Source organism: Thalassophryne amazonica, chromosome 11 (assembly GCF_902500255.1).
Source record: "Thalassophryne amazonica chromosome 11, fThaAma1.1, whole genome shotgun sequence".
Lineage (NCBI taxonomy): Eukaryota > Metazoa > Chordata > Actinopteri > Batrachoidiformes > Batrachoididae > Thalassophryne > Thalassophryne amazonica.
The window spans coordinates 106,693,156-106,713,170 of NC_047113.1; the positions used below are offsets into that span (position 1 = coordinate 106,693,156).

At 41.7% G+C, this 20,015-nt stretch overlaps 1 protein-coding gene across 1 annotated transcript in view; it reads right to left on the bottom strand.

Moving 5' to 3' along the window:
• Window positions 1–506: 506 nt before the first annotated feature.
• magt1 (magnesium transporter 1) overlaps window positions 507–20,015 on the bottom strand; it is a 70,212-nt gene continuing 50,703 nt past the window's right edge. The window contains exons 6-10 of the mRNA XM_034180995.1: window positions 11,307–11,396; window positions 9,665–9,728; window positions 1,025–1,099; window positions 786–876; window positions 507–714 (exon numbers count right to left, since the gene is read on the bottom strand). Coding sequence (XP_034036886.1) covers window positions 699–714; window positions 786–876; window positions 1,025–1,099; window positions 9,665–9,728; window positions 11,307–11,396 — 336 coding nt within the window. The 3' untranslated portion in view covers window positions 507–698. The remainder of the gene's footprint in view (window positions 715–785; window positions 877–1,024; window positions 1,100–9,664; window positions 9,729–11,306; window positions 11,397–20,015) is intronic.

Consider the following 20,015-nt stretch of genomic DNA (forward strand, 5'->3'; position numbering starts at 1 on the left):
ATAAAATGGCTTAAAATTTGTCAAACTGGGTCAGGCACAGCAGCTCAGCAGTCAAGGAATTATTGACATGAGAAAAACTGGGTTGTCAAGTCTTAAGTACTTTTAACTTTGCTGCTGCTGTTTGTGAAGGTTCTCCTGGTTGAAGATATGTCGAGATTCAGGCCGTTGCCACTTGTCACTGTGCTCATCACCTGGAGGAGCAGAGAAATGTCTGAGAGACCAACAACTCCAAATGCTGTAAACCTCCAGATCCTTCATCTTTCTGACTGATGACATGTCCATGCTTGTTTGGTACGCTGAACAGGGCGACGCGATACAAACCCATGAAGCATTTCTGCACCCAGCATCAAACCTTAAAGTGCTGGAGTTACTAATTGGCATTAAACGCTTCACCTCCACAAACCTCCACTGTGGCATCAGTATTCTCGGCCATGTGAGGGTTTAAGTTTATTCCAGGCTCAAGTCAGCACACTGAAGTAAAACAAACAAAAAAACTCCAGGCACCCTTCCAGATTCTGTGTTGTTTTTAATCCAGTAAAACTAACTTTGGCGAATGTAAACTGGTGGCGAGGGCTCAGACACACATCTTGCCACGGCTCAGACTGATGATGTATGGCTTGAAGTCACATGAGGCACAGGCTCCTGCAGTGTGCCGTTCACTGTGGGGGACACCCTGTGCACTGGATGACTGCTCACCTTTAACTGATCAGGAAGCTACAAGAGAGACAAGTTTTAGTGAAGGACAAGTACCACCACAAAAACAGCTGGCCTGTGTGTGTGCTGACCTGTACGGGTAACCGTGGTACTTGGCTCTGAAAATGGACAGCAGCCAGCTGAAGAAGAGCACCACCAGCCCAATGCCTGCTACACACATAACTGACACACACACACACACACACACACACACACACACACACACACACACACACACACACACACACACACACACACACACAGTTCACAGTGACTGATCATCACCAAAGAGGGAAAAGCAATTAGCATGTATGATTGTGCATGTACACACTCTTCCTTTTTCCGACATCCAGGTCGGATGTAGAGGCCTCACACAGAAGCACCATTCCTGCAGTAATAGCAGCATCTACCATCTGGGTCAAGGATTAGTCAAATCTGAGACTTAAAAAAAGGATTCAGAAAGTAGTGGGAATATTATCAGTGGCTCTCTGTTCTGAGCAGAGAAGCTGTCAGGTTTGAAATTTTGTCTGGTTTTCTGTTTTATTTTTTTGGTCTGTTTTGTTATTTCTTTTTGGTTCATTGCTTTTCTGTGGGTTTATTCTCTTGAGGGGTTTTTCTGTCTCCATCACTCTTGTCTGTCCCTGGGTTCTTGGTGGTGGGCATTTCCCTCTCTCTGCCTACACTCTTGCCCTTGTTCTGGTGCTTTCCATGCACACCTGTTCCTGATTTGCTGCTCATCACCTGGGTTATATAAGGTTCACTGGGTGCAGTAGTTCCTCGTCAGATTGATGCGCCTTGTGCCTTCTCTCCAGCTCTGTTGTTCATGTTCCACAGTCCTGCCTGCCTCGTTCGGTACCTGACCTCCTGCCTGTTTGAATGACCACACCTTAGCCTGATCATTTTTGTACTGCTGTGTTTTTTGGACTGCCTTCTTGTTTACTAACCTCTGCTATCCACACCAGTAAAGCCTTTTACTAATCAGAGTTGTTTGTGTGAGTCTCGCATTTGTGTCTAATCGTTTTTGACCAACCTGCCTGTCAATTCAATCAGGCCAACAATGGACACAAGCGGGCTCACATCCATTCCAACTGGCGGTATGACATCATAGTCAGCAGCTTGCACAGCAGGATCACCAGCTCACTGCGCTTAGCCCCAGGTTTAACAAACTAGCTCAGATGAGTCTACTACTATTAAGACTGAATCCTGAGTCTCCGTCGGACACGCTTTCCAGTAATTCCACTGTTCCGCCACCTGGGCCGTCAGCAGACTCACCGACTTTCGTACCTGCACCAGTGGTCTGCAACAGGTTGTTGCGACCAGAATGCTTTTCCAGCGAGGTTGGTGATGTCAGACTACTTATCAGACAATGTGAGTTGCACTTCAAACTTATGTCATCAATGTTTCCGTCCGACCGGATGAAGATGGCATTCATGATAACTCACCTGACCGGTCAAGCTGCAGCGTGGGCTATGACAGAATGGGGTCGGCAATCCTTCACCTGTGCTTCACTTCCTGCCTTCACAACGGCACTCCAACAGGTGTTACAACACACTTCTCTGGGATGCGAAGCTGCACACTCCATCATGAGGCTCAAGCAGGGCAGCCACCGAGTTGCTGATTATGCCAATGACTTCCATATCCTGGCGGCCAAGAGCGAATGGAACCCAGCCACACTCCTTGACATTTTCTTCCAGGAGCTGTCGGACATCGTCCAGGACCAGCTCATCACCACCGACCTCCCGGAGGAACTCAATGAGCTCATCGCGCTGGCTATCCGTACCGATCGACACCTGATGGACCGACCTCGCAGAGGAAATCGACAACTAGATTGCCAGTCCGACACGCCTCCAAGCCACTCGCATGCGGACCGGATCACCTCCTCACAGCGGCCAAAGAGCATGTGCACCTGGGACACACCCATCTGTCTTCATCGGAGCGACAGTGCCACCGTCAGGATGGACTCTGTTACTACTGTGAATAGTCAGGACACGGTTCCATCATGTGGCCAAGGTCAGAGTTACGAGTGAGTCTTAATTTCATCACTTCTGTCTCGGTCGCTGGAGGAACAGTAGAATTACCGGAATTACACGACTCGCCCGTGGTCACATATCTCTCTGGACTTTGTAAGCGGTTATCCATCCTCTAAGGGTCATACTGTGGTTTTGACCACCATATACAGGTTGTCTAAAACGGTTCATTTCATTCATTTAACAAGTCTTCCCTCCGCAAAAGAAACGACTGAGGTGATGCTGTCACAAGTGTTTAAGTTACACGGGTTTCCTCAAGACATTGTATCTGATCGATCAAACCAGTCCGGTCCAGCTCTTTATGCCCTCCAGCCGTTCCCCCGCCTGGTCAATCAATCAATCAATCAATCAATTTTTTTATATAGCGCCAAATCACAACAAACAGTTGCCCCAAGGCTCTTATGCCTGGTGTGGATGGTGGTACTGTGCGGCGGCTCCTGGACTCTCGCCGTTGTGGTTTCCAGTACCTGGTTGATTGAGAGGGTTATGGCCCCGAGGAGTGGTCATGGATTCCCTCCCACTTTGTGTTGGATCCCAGTCTCATCCACAACTTTCATGCCACTCATACTGACTCCCCTGGGCTGCTGGGAGTCGACCGTGGGGTGGGGAGTACTGTCATGGTTTGAAATTTTGTCTGGTTTTCTGTTTTACTTCTTTTTAGTTCATTGCTTTTCTGTGTGTTCATTCTCTTACTGGGTTTTCTGCTTGGGTCTATCTGTCTCTATGGCGTCTCTCTCTTTCTCTGGCCATGCCCTTGTTCTGGTGCTTTCCATGCACACCTGTTCCTGATTTGCTGCTCATCACCTGGGTTATATAAGGTTCACTGGGTGCAGTAGTTCCTCGTAAGATTGATGCACCTTAATTGTGCCTTCCCTACAGCTCTGTTCATGTTCTATAGTCGTGCCTGCCTGCCTTGTTGTGTACCTGACCTGCTTGTTCAAGCGACCATGCCTTAGCCTGATAATTTTTGCACTGTTCTCGTGTACCGACCTCTGCTATCCACACCAGTAAACCCTTTTACTAATCAGAGCTCTATGTTTGAGCCTTGCATTTGTGTCCAACCGTTTTGACCAACCTGCCTGCCAATAGCGAGTCTGTACACAGACACTGTCAATGCTGTATGAAACAAGGGCATAGTCCAGTGAGAACTGGTGCTTGTCAGTGATGTGTTCTGGCTCCTACCCTGTACAGTGCTTGCATGGACTGGCTGTTGGGTTGCGGAACCCAGTGACTTGGGCGTTTCTGTTGGCAGGAAAAGGTTTACAGACATCGACTTTGCGGACGATACTGTGATCTTACCAGAGTCAATGGATACTCTGATTATAGCACTTGAGAAGCTGAATGAGGAATCAGAGTCTGTGGGTTTGTGATCATTCTGAATGCTTAGCTCAGATAATTATAGTGGGCGATTGTAACATCCACACAGATGCTGAGAATGACAGCCTCAACACTGCATTTAATCTATTGTTAGACTCGATTGGCTTTGCTCAAAATGTAAATGAGTCCACCCACCACTTTAATCATACCTTAGATCTTGTTCTGACTTATGGTATGGAAATTGAAGACTTAACAGTATTCCCTGAAAACTCCCTTCTGTCTGATCATTTCTTAATAACATTTACATTTACTCTGATGGACTACCCAGCAGTGGGGAAGAAGTTTCATTACAGTAGAAGTCTTTCAGAAAGCGCTGTAACTAGGTTTAAGGATATGATTCCTTCTTTATGTTATCCAATGCCATATACCAACACAGGGCAGAGAAGCTACCTAAACTCTGAGTGAGATAGGTTATCTCGTCAATACTTTTATATCCTCATTGAGGACAACTTTGGATGCTGTAGCTCCTCTGAAAAAGAGAGCCTTAAATCAGAAGTGCCTGACTCCGTGGTATAACTCACAAACTCGCAGCTTAAAGCAGATAACCCGTAAGTTGGAGAGGAAATGGCGACTCACTAATTTAGATGATCTTCACTTAGCCTGGAAAAAGAGTCTGTTGCTCTATAAAAAGCCCTCCGTAAAGCTAGGACATCTTACTACTCATCACTAATTGAAGAAAATAAGAACCCCAGATTTCTTTTCAGCACTGTAGCCAGGCTGACAAAGAGTCAGAGCTCTACTGACTTAGACAACTTTATTCATCCCACCAGGGGCAATTAATTTCAGCAGCCTGCATACCGGCACATCACAAAAAAAACAAAAACAAAAAAAAACCAACATACTACATCCACATAAAATGTGCAACATACTACATCCACATACCCATACATCTACGCCTTACAAGGAATTTAAAAGATGGATAGCAGAAGGAATAAAAGATTTTAACAACCGATTCGTCCTGCAGACAGGTGAAACATAACGACGGCCCGACTTCATGACTTTCTTTGCTAATAAAATTTTAACTATTAGAGAAAAAATTACTCATAACCATCCCAAAGACATATCGTTCTCTTTGGCTGCTTTCAGTGATGCCGGTATTTGGTTAGACTCTTTCGCTCTGATTGTTCTGTCTGAGTTATTTTCATTAGTTACTTCCTCCAAACCATCATGTCTATTAGACCCCATTCCTACCAGGCTGCTCAAGGAAGCCCTACCATTAATTAATGCTTCGATCTTAAATATGATCAATCTGTCTTTCTTAGTTGGCTGTGTACCACAGGCTTTTAAGGTGGCAGTAATTAAACCATTACTTAAAAAGCCATCACTTGACCCAGCTATCTTAGCTAATTATAGGCCAATCTCCAACCTTCCTTTCCTCACAAAAATTCTTGAAAGGGTAGTTGTAAAACAGCTAACTGATCATCTGCAGAGGAATGGTCTATTTGAAGAGTTTCAGTCAGGTTTTAGAATTCATCATAGTACAGAAACAGCATTAGTGAAGGTTACAAATGATCTTCTTATGGCCTCAGACAGTGGACTCATCTCTGTGCTTGTTCTGTTAGACCTCAGTGCTGCTTTTGATACTGTTGACCATAAAATTTTATTACAGAGATTAGAGCATGCCATAGGTATTAAAGGCACTGCGCTGCGGTGGTTTGAATCATATTTATCTAATAGATTACAATTTGTTCATGTAAATGGGGAATCTTCTTCACAGACTAAAGTTAATTATGGAGTTCCACAAGGTTCTGTGCTAGGACCAATTTTATTCACTTTATACATGTTTCCCTTAGGCAGTATTATTAGACAGCATTGCTTAAATTTTCATTGTTATGCAGATGATACTCAGCTTCATCTATCCATGAAGCCAGAGGACACACACCAATTAGCTAAACTGCAAGTTTGTCTTACAGACAAAGACATGGATGACCTCTAATTTCCTGCTTTTAAACTCAGATAAAACTGAAGTTATTGTACTTGGCCCCACAAATCTTAGAAACACGGTGTCTAACCAGATCCTTACTCTGGATGGCATTACCCTGACCTCTAGTAATACTGTGAGAAATCTTGGAGTCATTTTTGATCAGGATATGTCATTCAATGTGCATATTAAGCAAATATGCTTTTTTGCATTTGTGCAATATCTCTAAAATTAGAAAGGTCTTGTCTCAGAGTGATGCTGAAAAACTAATTCATGCATTTATTTCCTCTAGGCTGGACTATTGTAATTCATTATTATCAGGTTGTCCTAAAAGTTCCCTGAAAAGCCTTCAGTTAATTCAAAATGCTGATGCTAGAGTAATGACAGGGACTAGAAGGAGAGAGCATATCTCACCCATATTGGCTTCTCTTCATTGGCTCATAGTACCATATCACCCCAATAGAGCGCTTCGCTCTCAGACTGCAGGCTTACTTGTAGTTCCTAGGATTTGTAAGAGTAGAATGGGAGGCAGAGCCTTTAGCTTTCAGGCTCCTCTCCTCTGGAACCAGCTCCCAATTCAGATCAGGGAGACAGACACCCTCTCTACTTTTAAGATTAGGCTTAAAACTTTCCTTTTTGCTAAAGCTTATAGTTAGGGCTGGATCAGGTGACCCTGAACCATCCCTTAGTTATGCTGCTATAGACTTAGACTGCTGGGGGGTTCCCATGATGCACTGAGTGTTTCTTTCTCTTTTTGCTCTGTATGCACCACTCTGCATTTAATCATTAGTGATTGATCTCTGCTCCCCTCCACAGCATGTCTTTTTCCTGGTTCTCTCCCTCAGCCCCAACCAGTCCCAGCAGAAGACTGCCCCTCCCTGAGCCTGGTTCTGCTGGAGGTTTCTTCCTGTTAAAAGGGAGTTTTTCCTTCCCACTGTCGCCAAGTGCTTGCTCACAGGGGGTCATTTTGACCGTTGGGGTTTTTCCGTAATTATTGTATGGCTTTGCCTTGCCTTACAATATAAAGCGCCTTGGGGCAACTGTTTGTTGTGATTTGTACCATAACTTGAACCAAACTTTCCTTTTCGCTAAGGCTTATAGTTAGGGCTGGATCGGGTGACCCTGGACCATCCCTTGGTTATGTTGCTTTAGACGTAGACTGTGTTTCATAATTATTGTATGGCCTTGCAATGTGGAGCGCCTTGGGGCAACTGTTTGTTGTGATTTGGCGCTATACAAGAAAAAAGTTGATTGATTGATTGATTTGGCGCTATATAAATAAAATTGATTTGAATCAATCAATCAATCAATTTTTTTATATAGCGCCAAATCACAACAAACAGTTGAACAAGAATCAAGACAAATTACTTTATGGACTCTTTACTGGACCCATCAGACTTTATGGAACCATCAGCAGTGTATCGCTAAGTGGTGAAACTTGTTGAGACATTCACCTAGCTTTGGTCCTCAGCCTGAGATTGGGAGATGTCTGCAGAGAGCTTACAAAGTCATGAGGTTGCTGAAAATAGGTGTCTGGCAACATTTTGATCACGTGACATGTTTCTGTGTGCATGATTCATGACCCTGAACCATCCCTTAGTTATGCTGCTATAGACGTAGACTGCTGGGGGGTTCCCATGATGCACTGTTTCTTTCTCTTTTTGCTCTGTATGCACCACTCTGCATTTAATCATTAGTGATCGATCTCTGCTCCCCTCCACAGCATATCTTTTTCCTGGTTCTCTCCCTCAGCCCCAACCAGTCCCAGCAGAAGACTGCCCCTCCCTGAGCCTGGTTCTGCTGGAGGTTTCTTCCTGTTAAAAAGGAGTTTTTCCTTCCCACTGTAGCCAAGTGCTTGCTCACAGGGGGTCGTTTTGACCGTTGGGGTTTTACATCATTATTGTATGGCCTTGCCTTACAATATAAGGCGCCTTGGGGCAACTGTTTGTTGTGATTTGGCGCTATATAAAAAAAAAAATTGATTGATTGATTGATGATTCAGCAAACAGGTGCATCACTTTTGAGGAATCTTGTCTGAAATCCTGTTTGAACAACACAATGTTAATATTCCAGAGACAAAAAAAATAAAATTCTTACCACATTTGCTGATGGCACAAGGTGCAGTTCGCTTTTCCTGTTTCTTGTATCTTTCGGATGCGTTCATGAAGACAACCGGGCTGCCAAGAGCTGTTTGCTAAGAGCAATTCTGTTGCCCCAGTGCAGTCCGTGGATAGTATGCCGCTCAGACCTTCAAGACATCAAGGCCAGATGGAAGAAACACTTCAACATCTTGCTAAACAAAGAACGATCTGCACACCCAGATGCATGTCAACAGCTGAAGAGGAAGCCCACAAGGAATGAGCTGTGAGGCAAAATCAGTATGGAGGAACTCAAGAAAGCTCTGAAGTCAAAGACAAAAGGCAAAGCACCTGGTCTGGATCGAATTCCCTCAGATATCCTGAAAAATGGTGGGGAAAGGTTGTGCAAAGCTCTACTAGACCTGTTCAACAGATGCTTACTCTCTGGTACTGTGCCCCAAGACTTTGGAGATGCTTTAATTGTCACCATCTATAAGAGAAAGGGCGATCACGCAGAATGTGTAAGCCATTGGGGAACATCACTACTGGCCATAGCTGGTAAAGTTCTTACAAAAATGATCCTGAACAGACTGAAAATCATTTTGGAACAATTTCTCCCTGAATGTCAATGTGGATTCCGCGCTGGCCGTTCCACTTCCGACATGATCTTCACTGTGCTGCAGATGCAAGAGAAAGCTGCAGAGCAGCACCCACCATTGTGCTTTTGTTGATTTCACAAAGACATTTGACACAGTCAACCGTACAACCCTCTGGAAGGTCCTCAAAACATATGGATGCCCTGACAAGCTTATTATCATCATCAAGCAGTGTCACTATGGAATGAAGGCACAACTCAGTCGGTGATGAACCCAGTGATGCCTTTGTGGTCAACCATGGTGTGAAGCAGTCATGCACATACAGTCAGTGCTGAAGCCCTAATAACCGTGTGACAGCAGGGCATGTATGTCAGCTGGCCAACAGCAAGCTCCCAAAAGTGGCGTTCTACTCGGAACTGCACCAAGGAAAAAGGAGTCATAGAGGACAAAAACTGCATTTCAAAGATGTCTTAAAATGGCATATAAAGAGAACAGGGATTCCACATGACACATGGGAAGAAGAGACACTCCAGAAAGTGAAATGGTGTGGACTGCTGAGGAAGGCTATGTCAGCTGTAGAAGAGGCCAGCAAGAATATCAGTGATCAATGACACTTGGCAGCTACTTCGAGCATTTTCCAATGCAACAATTGTCACCCTTAGTCTTTCATGGACCTTTGCAATTCCATTACCTTTTTATTTATCACTTGCACCATGGGCCTCAGAGTACTGTAATTTCAATCCTGTGCATGCCCAGTACATATGGCATTGACAATAATGCTAAAATTGACTTTGGTTTCTGTACTTATTTGTTTAGGATTCTTTACGTGTAGATTACTTGGGTTGTTACCAACATCTGGTGAAAATTTCACGTGAATAGCACCTTTAGAACATTTACTCAGAAAAATGGTGACGTGGTCAATACTTATTTTACTCGCTGTATGTGAAGTATCTGCAAACAGGTGAAGGATACTGAAGAGCAGAACGATGTGTGTCTCAGCCACAAACTGGGCCTGACTGCTGCCATGGATGTAACTCTGAAACGACAGTCGAACACATTTTTCAGTTGGTTTGATTAGTATAAGGAGCTTCAATATATCAACGCATAAAGTTCAAAAGGCAGCATCTGTGATGGTATGGGGACATGGGCACTAACACATCCCCATACCATCACAGATGTGTAAGTTGCCCATGGCATGGGCAACTTACACATCTGTGATGGCACCATCAATGCTGAAAGGTCCATCCAGGTTTTGGAGCAACACATGCTGCCATCCAAGCAACGTCTTTTTCAAGGACGTCCCTGCTTATTTCAGCAAGACAATGCCAAGTCACATTCTGCACGTGTTACAACAGCGTGGCTTCGTAGTAAAAGAGTGCGGGTACTAGACTGGCCTGCCTGCAGTCCAGACATGTCACCCATTGAAAATATGTGGCGCATTACGAAGCGCAAAATACGATAACGGAGACCCCGGAATGTTGAACAACTGAAGTCGTACATCATGCAAGAATGGGAAAGAATTCCACCTACAAAGCTTCAACAATTAGTGTCCTCAGTTCCCAAATGCTTATTGAGTGTTGTTAGAAGGAAAGGTGATGTAACACAAGTGGGAAACATACCACTGTCCCAGCTTTTTGGAAACATGTTGCAGGCATCCATTTCAAAATGAGCAAATATTTGCACAAAAACAATAAAGTTTATCAGTTTGAACATTAAATATCTTGTCTTTGTGGTGTATTCAATTGAATATAGGTTGAAGAGGATTTGAAAGTCATTGTATTCTGTTTTTAATTTACATTTTACACAACGTCCCAACTACACTGGAATTGGGGTTGTGCTACAAAAGCTGAAAACATGGCCAGACAGCCACCCAAAGAACATCTGTACCAAATTTTAGACAATTCTAGATAGATATTTTCTGTAATAAATCAAACAATGTGAAAAAAAGACTTTTTTCCCCCCATTCTTGGGGAAGGGGAAAAAAGGTGAATCGATTCACAGACAATATTCAATTTCGCAGACAATCCCCCAAGGATTGTTTGCACCAAATTTCAGGAAAAATTGTATGAATAAATTTTCTGCAATAAATTCAACATTGTGAAAAAGGGCTATTTTTTGCCCTGTCTGTTGACAGCCTCCCAAATACTATTTATGCAACATTACAGAAAAAGTCACCAAATAGTTTTTTTTTTTGGCAAGTAACAGATAAGTTTGAAAATGGCCATAGTTTTGTCCTTTTGGGAGGCCCCGGGAGACCCAGAAAGATTCAGTCCATAAGTTCAAATCTCTATGGCCAGACAGGCCTCCACATCAGCATGGCAACAAATACAGCCTTTACTATTTCTTTCTTTTCTTTCTTTCTTTTTAATATTTATTTCATTCATTTAAAAGAAAAACAGAAAAGCAAAAAACAAAAGCACCACAATACCAGAATGAAAATAAATATCGTCTTTGTAAACATGTACGGTCCCCCAAGTGGTGGTGCAAAAATGCAAGCAAGGAAAGGAAGAGAGAAAAGAAGTGAACGTTAGGGTTGCTGGTCACGTTAGTGGAAGAAGTACTTTCAGCGTTGCTGGGTTTCCAAGAGCAACTCAAAAGCTGTCATGTATCTTACAACTTGTCCCGTGCTGGGGTTCTTGTGTGCATAGGGTGGTCCTCGGATGTGGTTCCACATCTGGCCTGATGTCATGATCAGGACAAAGCACTGCAACACACAGTAGAACACAGAGCCAGATTAGAACGAGAAACAGACCACACCCACACCCACACACACAATTGAAGCACTTTAAAACACTTCACTTTCACCCATTCACACACAGATGTCTGGTTGCTGCAGACAGAGTAATGTGGGGACAAGGCACCTTGCTCAAGAACACCTTCGTAAGTTCTGTCTAAAACCTCCAGACCACCACGTCCCGTTCAGATCAATGTTCTGGTTGTAATAGCTTGCAGACCTTCCAAGAACATCAACTATTTGTCGGTGTCGCCGACCGAATGGTCTCCACTAAAAATCGGTCCACCTTGCCTTCACTGCGCATGCGTCATTCCTGTGCGTCAGCCGCGGTTCACTGATTATCACCTCATTTCTGCTTCAAACTGCCTCCAGCCATCATCTATCTCAGCGACATATCTGAAGCTTTTGTACAACAATCATTTCCACATAAATTCAGCATTATTTCATCATAAAAGATGGAGGAAGCGATCAGAGTTCAGCAGCCAGACGAACTGCTGGTGCTGCACTCACTCCGTCATTTCAAAGCACCAACAGCGAGTTGCTGATTATCACCTCGATTCTGCTTAAAACAGCCTCATTTCTGTTTAAAAGTAACTTTACAATGATTGAAGAGGTTTTACCTTTTCATCTGATGGTTAATAATCCATTTGATTGCTTTGGGTGTGGAGAGTCGTGTGTGGCTGTCTGTCTGCTGTGGACCTAAATGTCGCATGGATAGTGAAGGCAGGGCAGACCCATTTTAACCCTAACCAAATAAACAAATAAAATCTTTACATGGTCACTGGATCCTTGATCTCTGGACATGAATAAAAACAAATAAAATCTTTACATGGTCCCTGGATCCTTGATCTCTGGACATAAATAAAAACTAAATCTGTACATGGTCCCTGGATCCGTGATCTCTGGACATGAATAAAAACAAATACAATCTTTACATGGTCCCTGGATCCGTGATCTCTGGACATGAATAAAAACAAATACAATCTTTACATGGTCCCTGGATCCGTGATCTCTGGACATGAATAAAAACAAATCAAATCTTTACATGGTCCCTGGATCCTTGATCTCTGGACATGAATAAAAACAAATAAAATCTTTACATGGTCCCTGGATCCTTGATCTCTGGACATGAATAAAAACAAATAAAATCTTTACATGGTCCCTGGATCCTTGATCTCTGTACATGAATAAAAACAAATAAAATCTTTACATGGTCCCTGGATCCTTGATCTCTGGACATAAATAAAAACAAATAAAATCTTTACATGGTCCCTGGATCCTTGATCTCTGGACATAAATAAAAACAAATAAAATCTGTACATGGTCCCTGGATCCTTGATCTCTGGACATAAATAAAAACAAATAAAATCTTCACATGGTCCCTGGATCCTTGATCTCTGGACATGAATAAAAACTAAATATGTACATGGTCACTGGATCCTTGATCTCTGGACATGAATAAAAACAAATAAAATCTTTACATGGTCACTGGATCCTTGATCTCTGGACATAAATAAAAAAATCTTTACATGGTCACTGGATCATTGATCTCTGGACATAAATAAAAACAAAATCTTTACATGGTCACTGGATCCTTGATCTCTGGACATAAATAAAAATAAAATCTTTACATGGTCACTGGATCCTTGATCTCTGGACATACAACCCCAATTCCAGTGAAGTTGGGACGTTGTGTAAAATGTAAATAAAAACAGAATACAATTGTTTGCGAATCCTCTTCAACCTATATTCAATTGAATACACCACAAAGACAAGATATTTAATGTTCAAACTGATAAACTTTATTGTTTTTGTGCAAATATTTGCTCATTTTGAAATGGATGGCTGCAACAGGTTTCCAAAAAGCTGGGACAGTGGTATGTTTCCCAATTGTGTTACATCACCTTTCCTTCTAACAACACTCAATAAGCCTTTGGGAACTGAGGACACTAATTGTTGAAGCTTTTTTAGGTGGAATTCTTTCCCATTCTTGCATGATGTACGACTTCAGTTGTTCAACAGTCCGGGGTCTCCATTGTCGTATTTTGCGCTTCATAATGCGCCACACATTTTCAGTGGGTGACAGGTCTGGACTGCAGGCAGGACAGTCTAGTACCCGCACTCTTTTACTATAAAGCCACGCTGTTGTAACACGTGCAGAATGTGGCTTGACACTGTCTTGCTGAAATAAGCAGGGATGTCCCTGAAAAAGACGTTGCTTGGATGGCAGCATGTGTTGCTCCAAAACCTGGATGGACCTTTCAGCATTGATGGTGCCATCACAGATGTGTAAGTTGTCCATGCCATGGGCACTAACACACCCCAATACCATCACAGATGCTGGCTTTTGAACTTTGCGCTGGTAACAATCTGGATGGTCTTTTTCCTCTTTTGTCCAGAGGACACGACGTCCATGATTTCCAAAAACAATTTGAAATGTGGACTCATCAGACCACAGCACACTTTTCCACTTTGTGTCTGTGGGTGACAGGTCTGGACTGCAGGCAGGACAGTGTAGTACCCGCACTCTTTTACTATGAAGCCATGCTGTTGTAACACGTGCAGAATGTGGCTTGACATTGTCTTGCTGAAATAAGCAGGGATGTCCCTGAAAAAGACGTTGCTTGGATGGCAGCATGTGTTGCTCCAAAACCTGGATGGACCTTTCAGCATTGATGGTGCCATCACAGATGTGTAAGTTGTCCATGCCATGGGCACTAACACACCCCCAATACCATCACAGATGCTGGCTTTTGAACTTTGCGCTGGTAACAATCTGGATGGTCTTTTTCCTCTTTTGTCCAGAGGACACGACGTCCATGATTTCCAAAAACAATTTGAAATGTGGACTCATCAGACCACAGCACACTTTTCCACTTTGTGTCTGTCCATTTCAAATGAGCTCGGACCCAGAGAAGGCAGCGGCGTTTCTGGATGTTGTTTATGTTTGGCTTTCACTTTGCATGGTAGAGTTTTAACTTTCACTTGTAGATGTAGCGACGAACTGTGTTAACTGACAATGGTTTTCTGAAATGTTCCTGAGCCCACGCACTAAGATCCTTTACACAATGATGTTGGTTTTTAATGCAGTGCCGCCTGATGGATTGAAGGTCACGGGCATTCAATGTTGGTTTTCAGCCTTGCCGCTTACGTGTAGAAAGTTCTCCAGATTCGCTCTGATTATATTATGGACTGTAGATGATGGAATCCCTAAATTCATTGAGAAACATTGTTCTTAAACTGTTGGAGTATTATTTCACGTAGTTGTTCACAAAGTGGTGATCCTCACCCCATCTTTGCTTGTGAATGGCTGAGCCTTTTGGGGATGTTCCTTTTATACCCAATCACGTCACTCACCTGTTTACCTGTGGACTGTTCCAAGCAGGTGTTCTTTGAACATTCATCAACTTTCCCAGTCTTTTGTTTCCCCTGCCCCAGCTTTTTTGAAACGTGTTGCAGGCATCCATTTCAAAATGAGCAAATATTTGCACAAAAACAATAAAGTTTATCAGTTTGAACATTAAATATCTTTTGTATTTGTGGTGTATTCAAATGAATATAAGTTCAAGAGGATTTGCAAACAATTGTATTCTGTTTTTATTTACATTTCACACAACGTCCCAACTTCTTTGGAACTGGGGTTGTAAATTAAAATAAGTAAAATCTGTACATGATCTCTGGATCCTTGATCTCGGGACATAAATAAAAAATAAAAATAAAATCTGTACATGCTCAAATGAGCCTTGCCCCAATCTCAATTCTTTTGTACCCCTTCCCCTTCCCCTTGGCCCTACCCCTTTAAAACAAGGGGTAAGGCAAAGGGTTATGCCTCTAGTCCTATGAATTGAGACACCACTCCGCCTTAGGAGAAAAAAAAACTGCCCGTCTCAAACTGCCGTTTTCACTGTTTGTTAACATGGCAACCGAAATGCAACTTGTTGCAGTAGCCTGTTTGCTCTTTTTATTTTCTCGCCTTTCTGCGTAAATGCAAAGAAATAGAAGAAGTCACAGATTTCTTTGATGCATCGCAATCATGTCATGTTAATTAATTTAACTAATTTGTAATTTATAATAATAAATAGTATTAATAATAAATTATTTAGTAATTTATTAATGTTAATAACACTAATTAATCAATAATAGTAATTAATATTGTTTGATTAATCATTAATTGATTGATTTGTAATTAATTCATTACTAATTCAAATAATTTATAATAATAGTAATTTATTAATTTATATAGCGCCAAATCACGACTAATCGCCTCAAGGCGCTTCACAAACATCATTTAAAAGCAGAATAAAATTAAATAAGATTAAAACCCAATAAAAAAAATATGAATAAAAAAAGACAATCATAAAATACTAATGATAAAACAGGAAAACAGTTTATTTAAAATAAACACGAAATATATCAGTCTGTGTGCAATGAATGTATACATTATACAAGTTTCACTTTTTGAATGGAATGACTGAAATAAAATCAACTTTTTCATGATATTCTAATTATATGACCAGCACCTGTATGTATGCTCTGGGCTGCATCTCGTTATGTTAATATTTCTTTTTCAAATTCTCCCATTTTTTGCATCCAGCTCTATTTCCTTTAGAAATTTCCTTGACAAATAATATCAGTCTATCAGGACGTCAGGTTATGTATTACACATGTACATGTGTGTAGATATTTTCCAACTTAATTCCCATTGATGAAACTTCTCATTTTCTGCCTGAAAGCTTATTAGGAGTCGAGTGTGTTCAGGGCTCCGTTTGTTTACTAAATACACACACGTTACAGATCTGAACAGCAGATCTCAGAACAGCAGGGATTGATATTATCCAAAGATTTATGACCATACAAATTAACCTGCTTATCCTTTATCATGATTTTCTCCGTTGTGAGATATAAAAGTGTCTTATCATAGCGTTCGTGTGTATGTGCATTATAACGCCTCAGAGCACGAGCGACGTTACGATATTCTTCAGAACAACAATATACGCAACATGCATCCAGCAGCAGACACGTTGCTGTCATAGACAACTGCCTGTAAAGTTTTTTGGCAAGTTATAACTTTCTAAACAGCGTAATTTGTAATGAAAGCCGCTTCATTTGTGCGACTCTTTCGGCGCCATGTTTGTTTTTTCGGAAACAGCAGTAAGCTCCTCCTAACCCTCCAAACGGAGTGTGCATCCAGATCCACTCCAAACGGAGGGGTTTGTAGCCCTCCACCTCACTCCAAAAAGAGAACTGAGACACCCCTCTGTCTCTCGTGCCCGCGCAAAACGGAGGGGAAGGGGTAAGGGGTAGAATTGAGACTCACGGTTGATCTCTGGACATACATGAAAATAAAATCTGTACATGGTCACTGGATCCTTGATCTCTGGACATAAATAAAATCTGTACATGATCATTGGATCCTTTATCTCTGGACATAAATAAAAATAAATAAAATCTGTACATGGTCACTGGATCCTAGATCTCTGGACATAAATAAAAATAAATAAAATCTGTACATGGTCACTGGATCCTAGATCTCTGGACATAAATAAAATCTGTACATGATCATTGGATCCTTTATCTCTGGACATAAATAAAAATAAATAAAATCTGTACATGGTCACTGGATCCTAGATCTCTGGACAAATAGATAAAAGCTGTATTTTGTCAAAAGCATTGTCTTTCAGGTATTACTGAGTTATGGTATTAATGATCATTCACTACTTTAGTGAATTATCTTTTGTGATCCATTGATTCGGACACCCCCATGATTTTGGTGCTGCTTGATCTCAGTGCTGTGTTTGATACTGTGGATCATCATATTTTACTTGAAAGGTTGGAGAATTATTTTGGGATTACTGGAAGTGCCCTTGCGTGGTTGACATACCTGAGCAGTTGCTCTTATTGTGTTTTGTACAACAGCACTACTTCTAGTCTTAGTGATATGACGTTTGGGGTTCCACACAGATCTGTTTTGGGCCCCCTGCTATCGTCTCTGTATGTAGCACCCCTTGGGCATATACTGCAGCATTTTGGCAATCATCTTTCATTGCTATGCTGATTAACATGCCAGTAACTGTTGGTAATCTCAGTCAAATAAAATCTTTAGAAGATTGCCTTGCATCAGTGAGAAGTTGGATGTCTACTAACTTCCTACTTCTGAACTCTGATAAGACTGAAATGATATTTCTTGGTCCAGTAAGGCACTGGCATAAATTTGATCGGCTAGCGCTTATCTTGAGTTCGTGTGTTGTATATCTTGTGGACAAAGTGAGGAACCCTGGGGTAATTTTTGATCCTACGTTGTCTTTTGAACCCCACATCAGGGATAGCACAAGGACTGCTTTCTTCCACCTGCGAAATATAGCGAAGATTCATCCCATCCTGTCTATGACTGATGCTGAGACCCTGATTAATGCTTTTGTTTCTTCTAGACTGGATTACTGCAATGTCCTATTTTCAGGATTACCACAGTCCAGCATTAGGGGTATCCAACTTGTTCAGAACACTGCTGCCAGACTTTTGACACAGAGCACGAAATTTGACATTACACCCAGCCTGGTGTCTCTTCACTGGCTGCCTGTTTCTGTGAGACCAGATTTTAAGGTTCTTCTACTAGTATATAAAATTGTTCACAGACTGGCACCTCCCTACCTAGCTAACGTAACAAAACCCTATGTTCCAGCCTGGGCTTTGTGCTCACAGGATGCAGAATTATTTTGTGTTCCAAGGGTGAATAAAAATTCCGCGGGGCAACGAGCCTTCTCTTCTTGGGCCCCCTTTCTGTGGAACAGTCTTCCAGCATTTATAAAGCAGTCGCATTCTGTGGACATTTAAAGCCAGACTGAAGATGCATTTATTCTCCATTTCGTTTAATTAGCATAGTTGTTACTATGCTTTTTATAGTTATGTTTTTATTTCTTTTAATATTTACATTTCTTCTCCTCTTTCAATCGTTTAATTTCTTTGACTTTGTTTTTGGGTTGTTTGTGTAAAGCACCTTGGGGCGACGCTGTCGTGAGTTGGCGCTCTACAAGTTGAATGAAACTTCTGTTTTATTTTGCAATTCCAACCACAGAATTAAAGACTCAAGAAATATATTTCTCATTTTTTGTATCTAAGTGAAAACACCAGAGAGAGCAGCAGCCAGCTGCTTTCAGCGCTCTGTGAAGCCGCAGAGCGCTGAAAGCAGAGATCAGAGTGGATTGAGTAAAACGGACTCCCCTCTGAAAAAGGAAAACAAAAAATCCTCCAGAGGGGACAAAGGAGAGAGCGCGAGAGGGGAGGAGCCTCAACGAATCAGTGAAATCTGACGATCAAATCAGTTCAGATTCAGCTCGTTTACTGAAACATGTTGGGGAAAAAAACTTTCATGACAGAAAAACACTGCATGTTTCACATAGTAAAAGTAAGACCCTTCGGCTGCTCCCTTGTTTGCACTCGGGGTTGCCACTGCTAATCCAAGGTGGATCTGCATGTTGAATTGGCACAGGTTTTACGCCGGGTGCCCTTCCTGACGCAACTCCACATTACATGGAGAAATGTGGCAGGGGTGGGATTTGAACCCGGAACCTTCTGCACTAAAACCAAGTGCATTAACCACTTGGCCACCACCCCCCTGCATATTAATGTGTTTTTAACCTTTTCAGCGTTATTTAATTAACTTAAGACTTTGACAGAAACATTTAAAAGAGAACTTTGGTATTACAAATATAACAACATAAAGGTCTTTTTTGTTTATTATTCTTTCTTTCAGTGCATCTAAAACCACTCAAAATTAGTTCAAATGGAGCTGGCCAATAATGCTTTAGAGGTAGAAAACCCTATAGCTTCAGGGGGCTCTCATGGGTGCTGGTGAGAAAATTTTTTTTGACTGAACATTTTTTGGCTGTGGATGGCGCTGCAGGTGCAAAGTGTACTAGTAGGGTCCGGGGGTATGATTTTTCTCAATAAAAAAGTGCATCTCTGACTGCAAAAAATGTTGTACACTGAATATATAATACCAAAATAAGACATCCAAATAAATCTGCTTAGAAAATTTTAGATGTAATAGCAAAACCTCAGATCAACCATCATTCTCATCAAAATATGAGATCAAGGTAAAGTTAACTATATGTACATACTTTCCTTTTTCTGCCAATGATGCATTCTTGGAATACTAGTAACTTCTGTTAGCATTGTTACATGGACATCTTACTATTCATCACTAATTGAAGAAGAACAACCCCAGGTTTCTTTTCAGCACTGTAGCCAGGCTGACAAAGAGTCAGAGCTCTATTGAGCCGAGTATTCCATTAACTTTAACTAGTAATGACTTCATGAATTTCTTTGCTAATAAAATTTTAACTATTAGAGAAAAAATGACTCATAACCATCCCAAAGATGTATCGTTATCTTTGGCTGCTTTCAGTGATGCCGGTATTTGGTTAGACTCTTTCTCTCCGATTGTTCTGTCTGAGTTATTTTCATTAGTTAGTTCGTCCAAACCATCAACATGTCTATTAGACCCCATTCCTACCAGGCTGCTCAAGGAAGCCCTACCATTAATTAATGCTTCGATCTTAAATATGATCAATCTATCTTTATTAGTTGGCT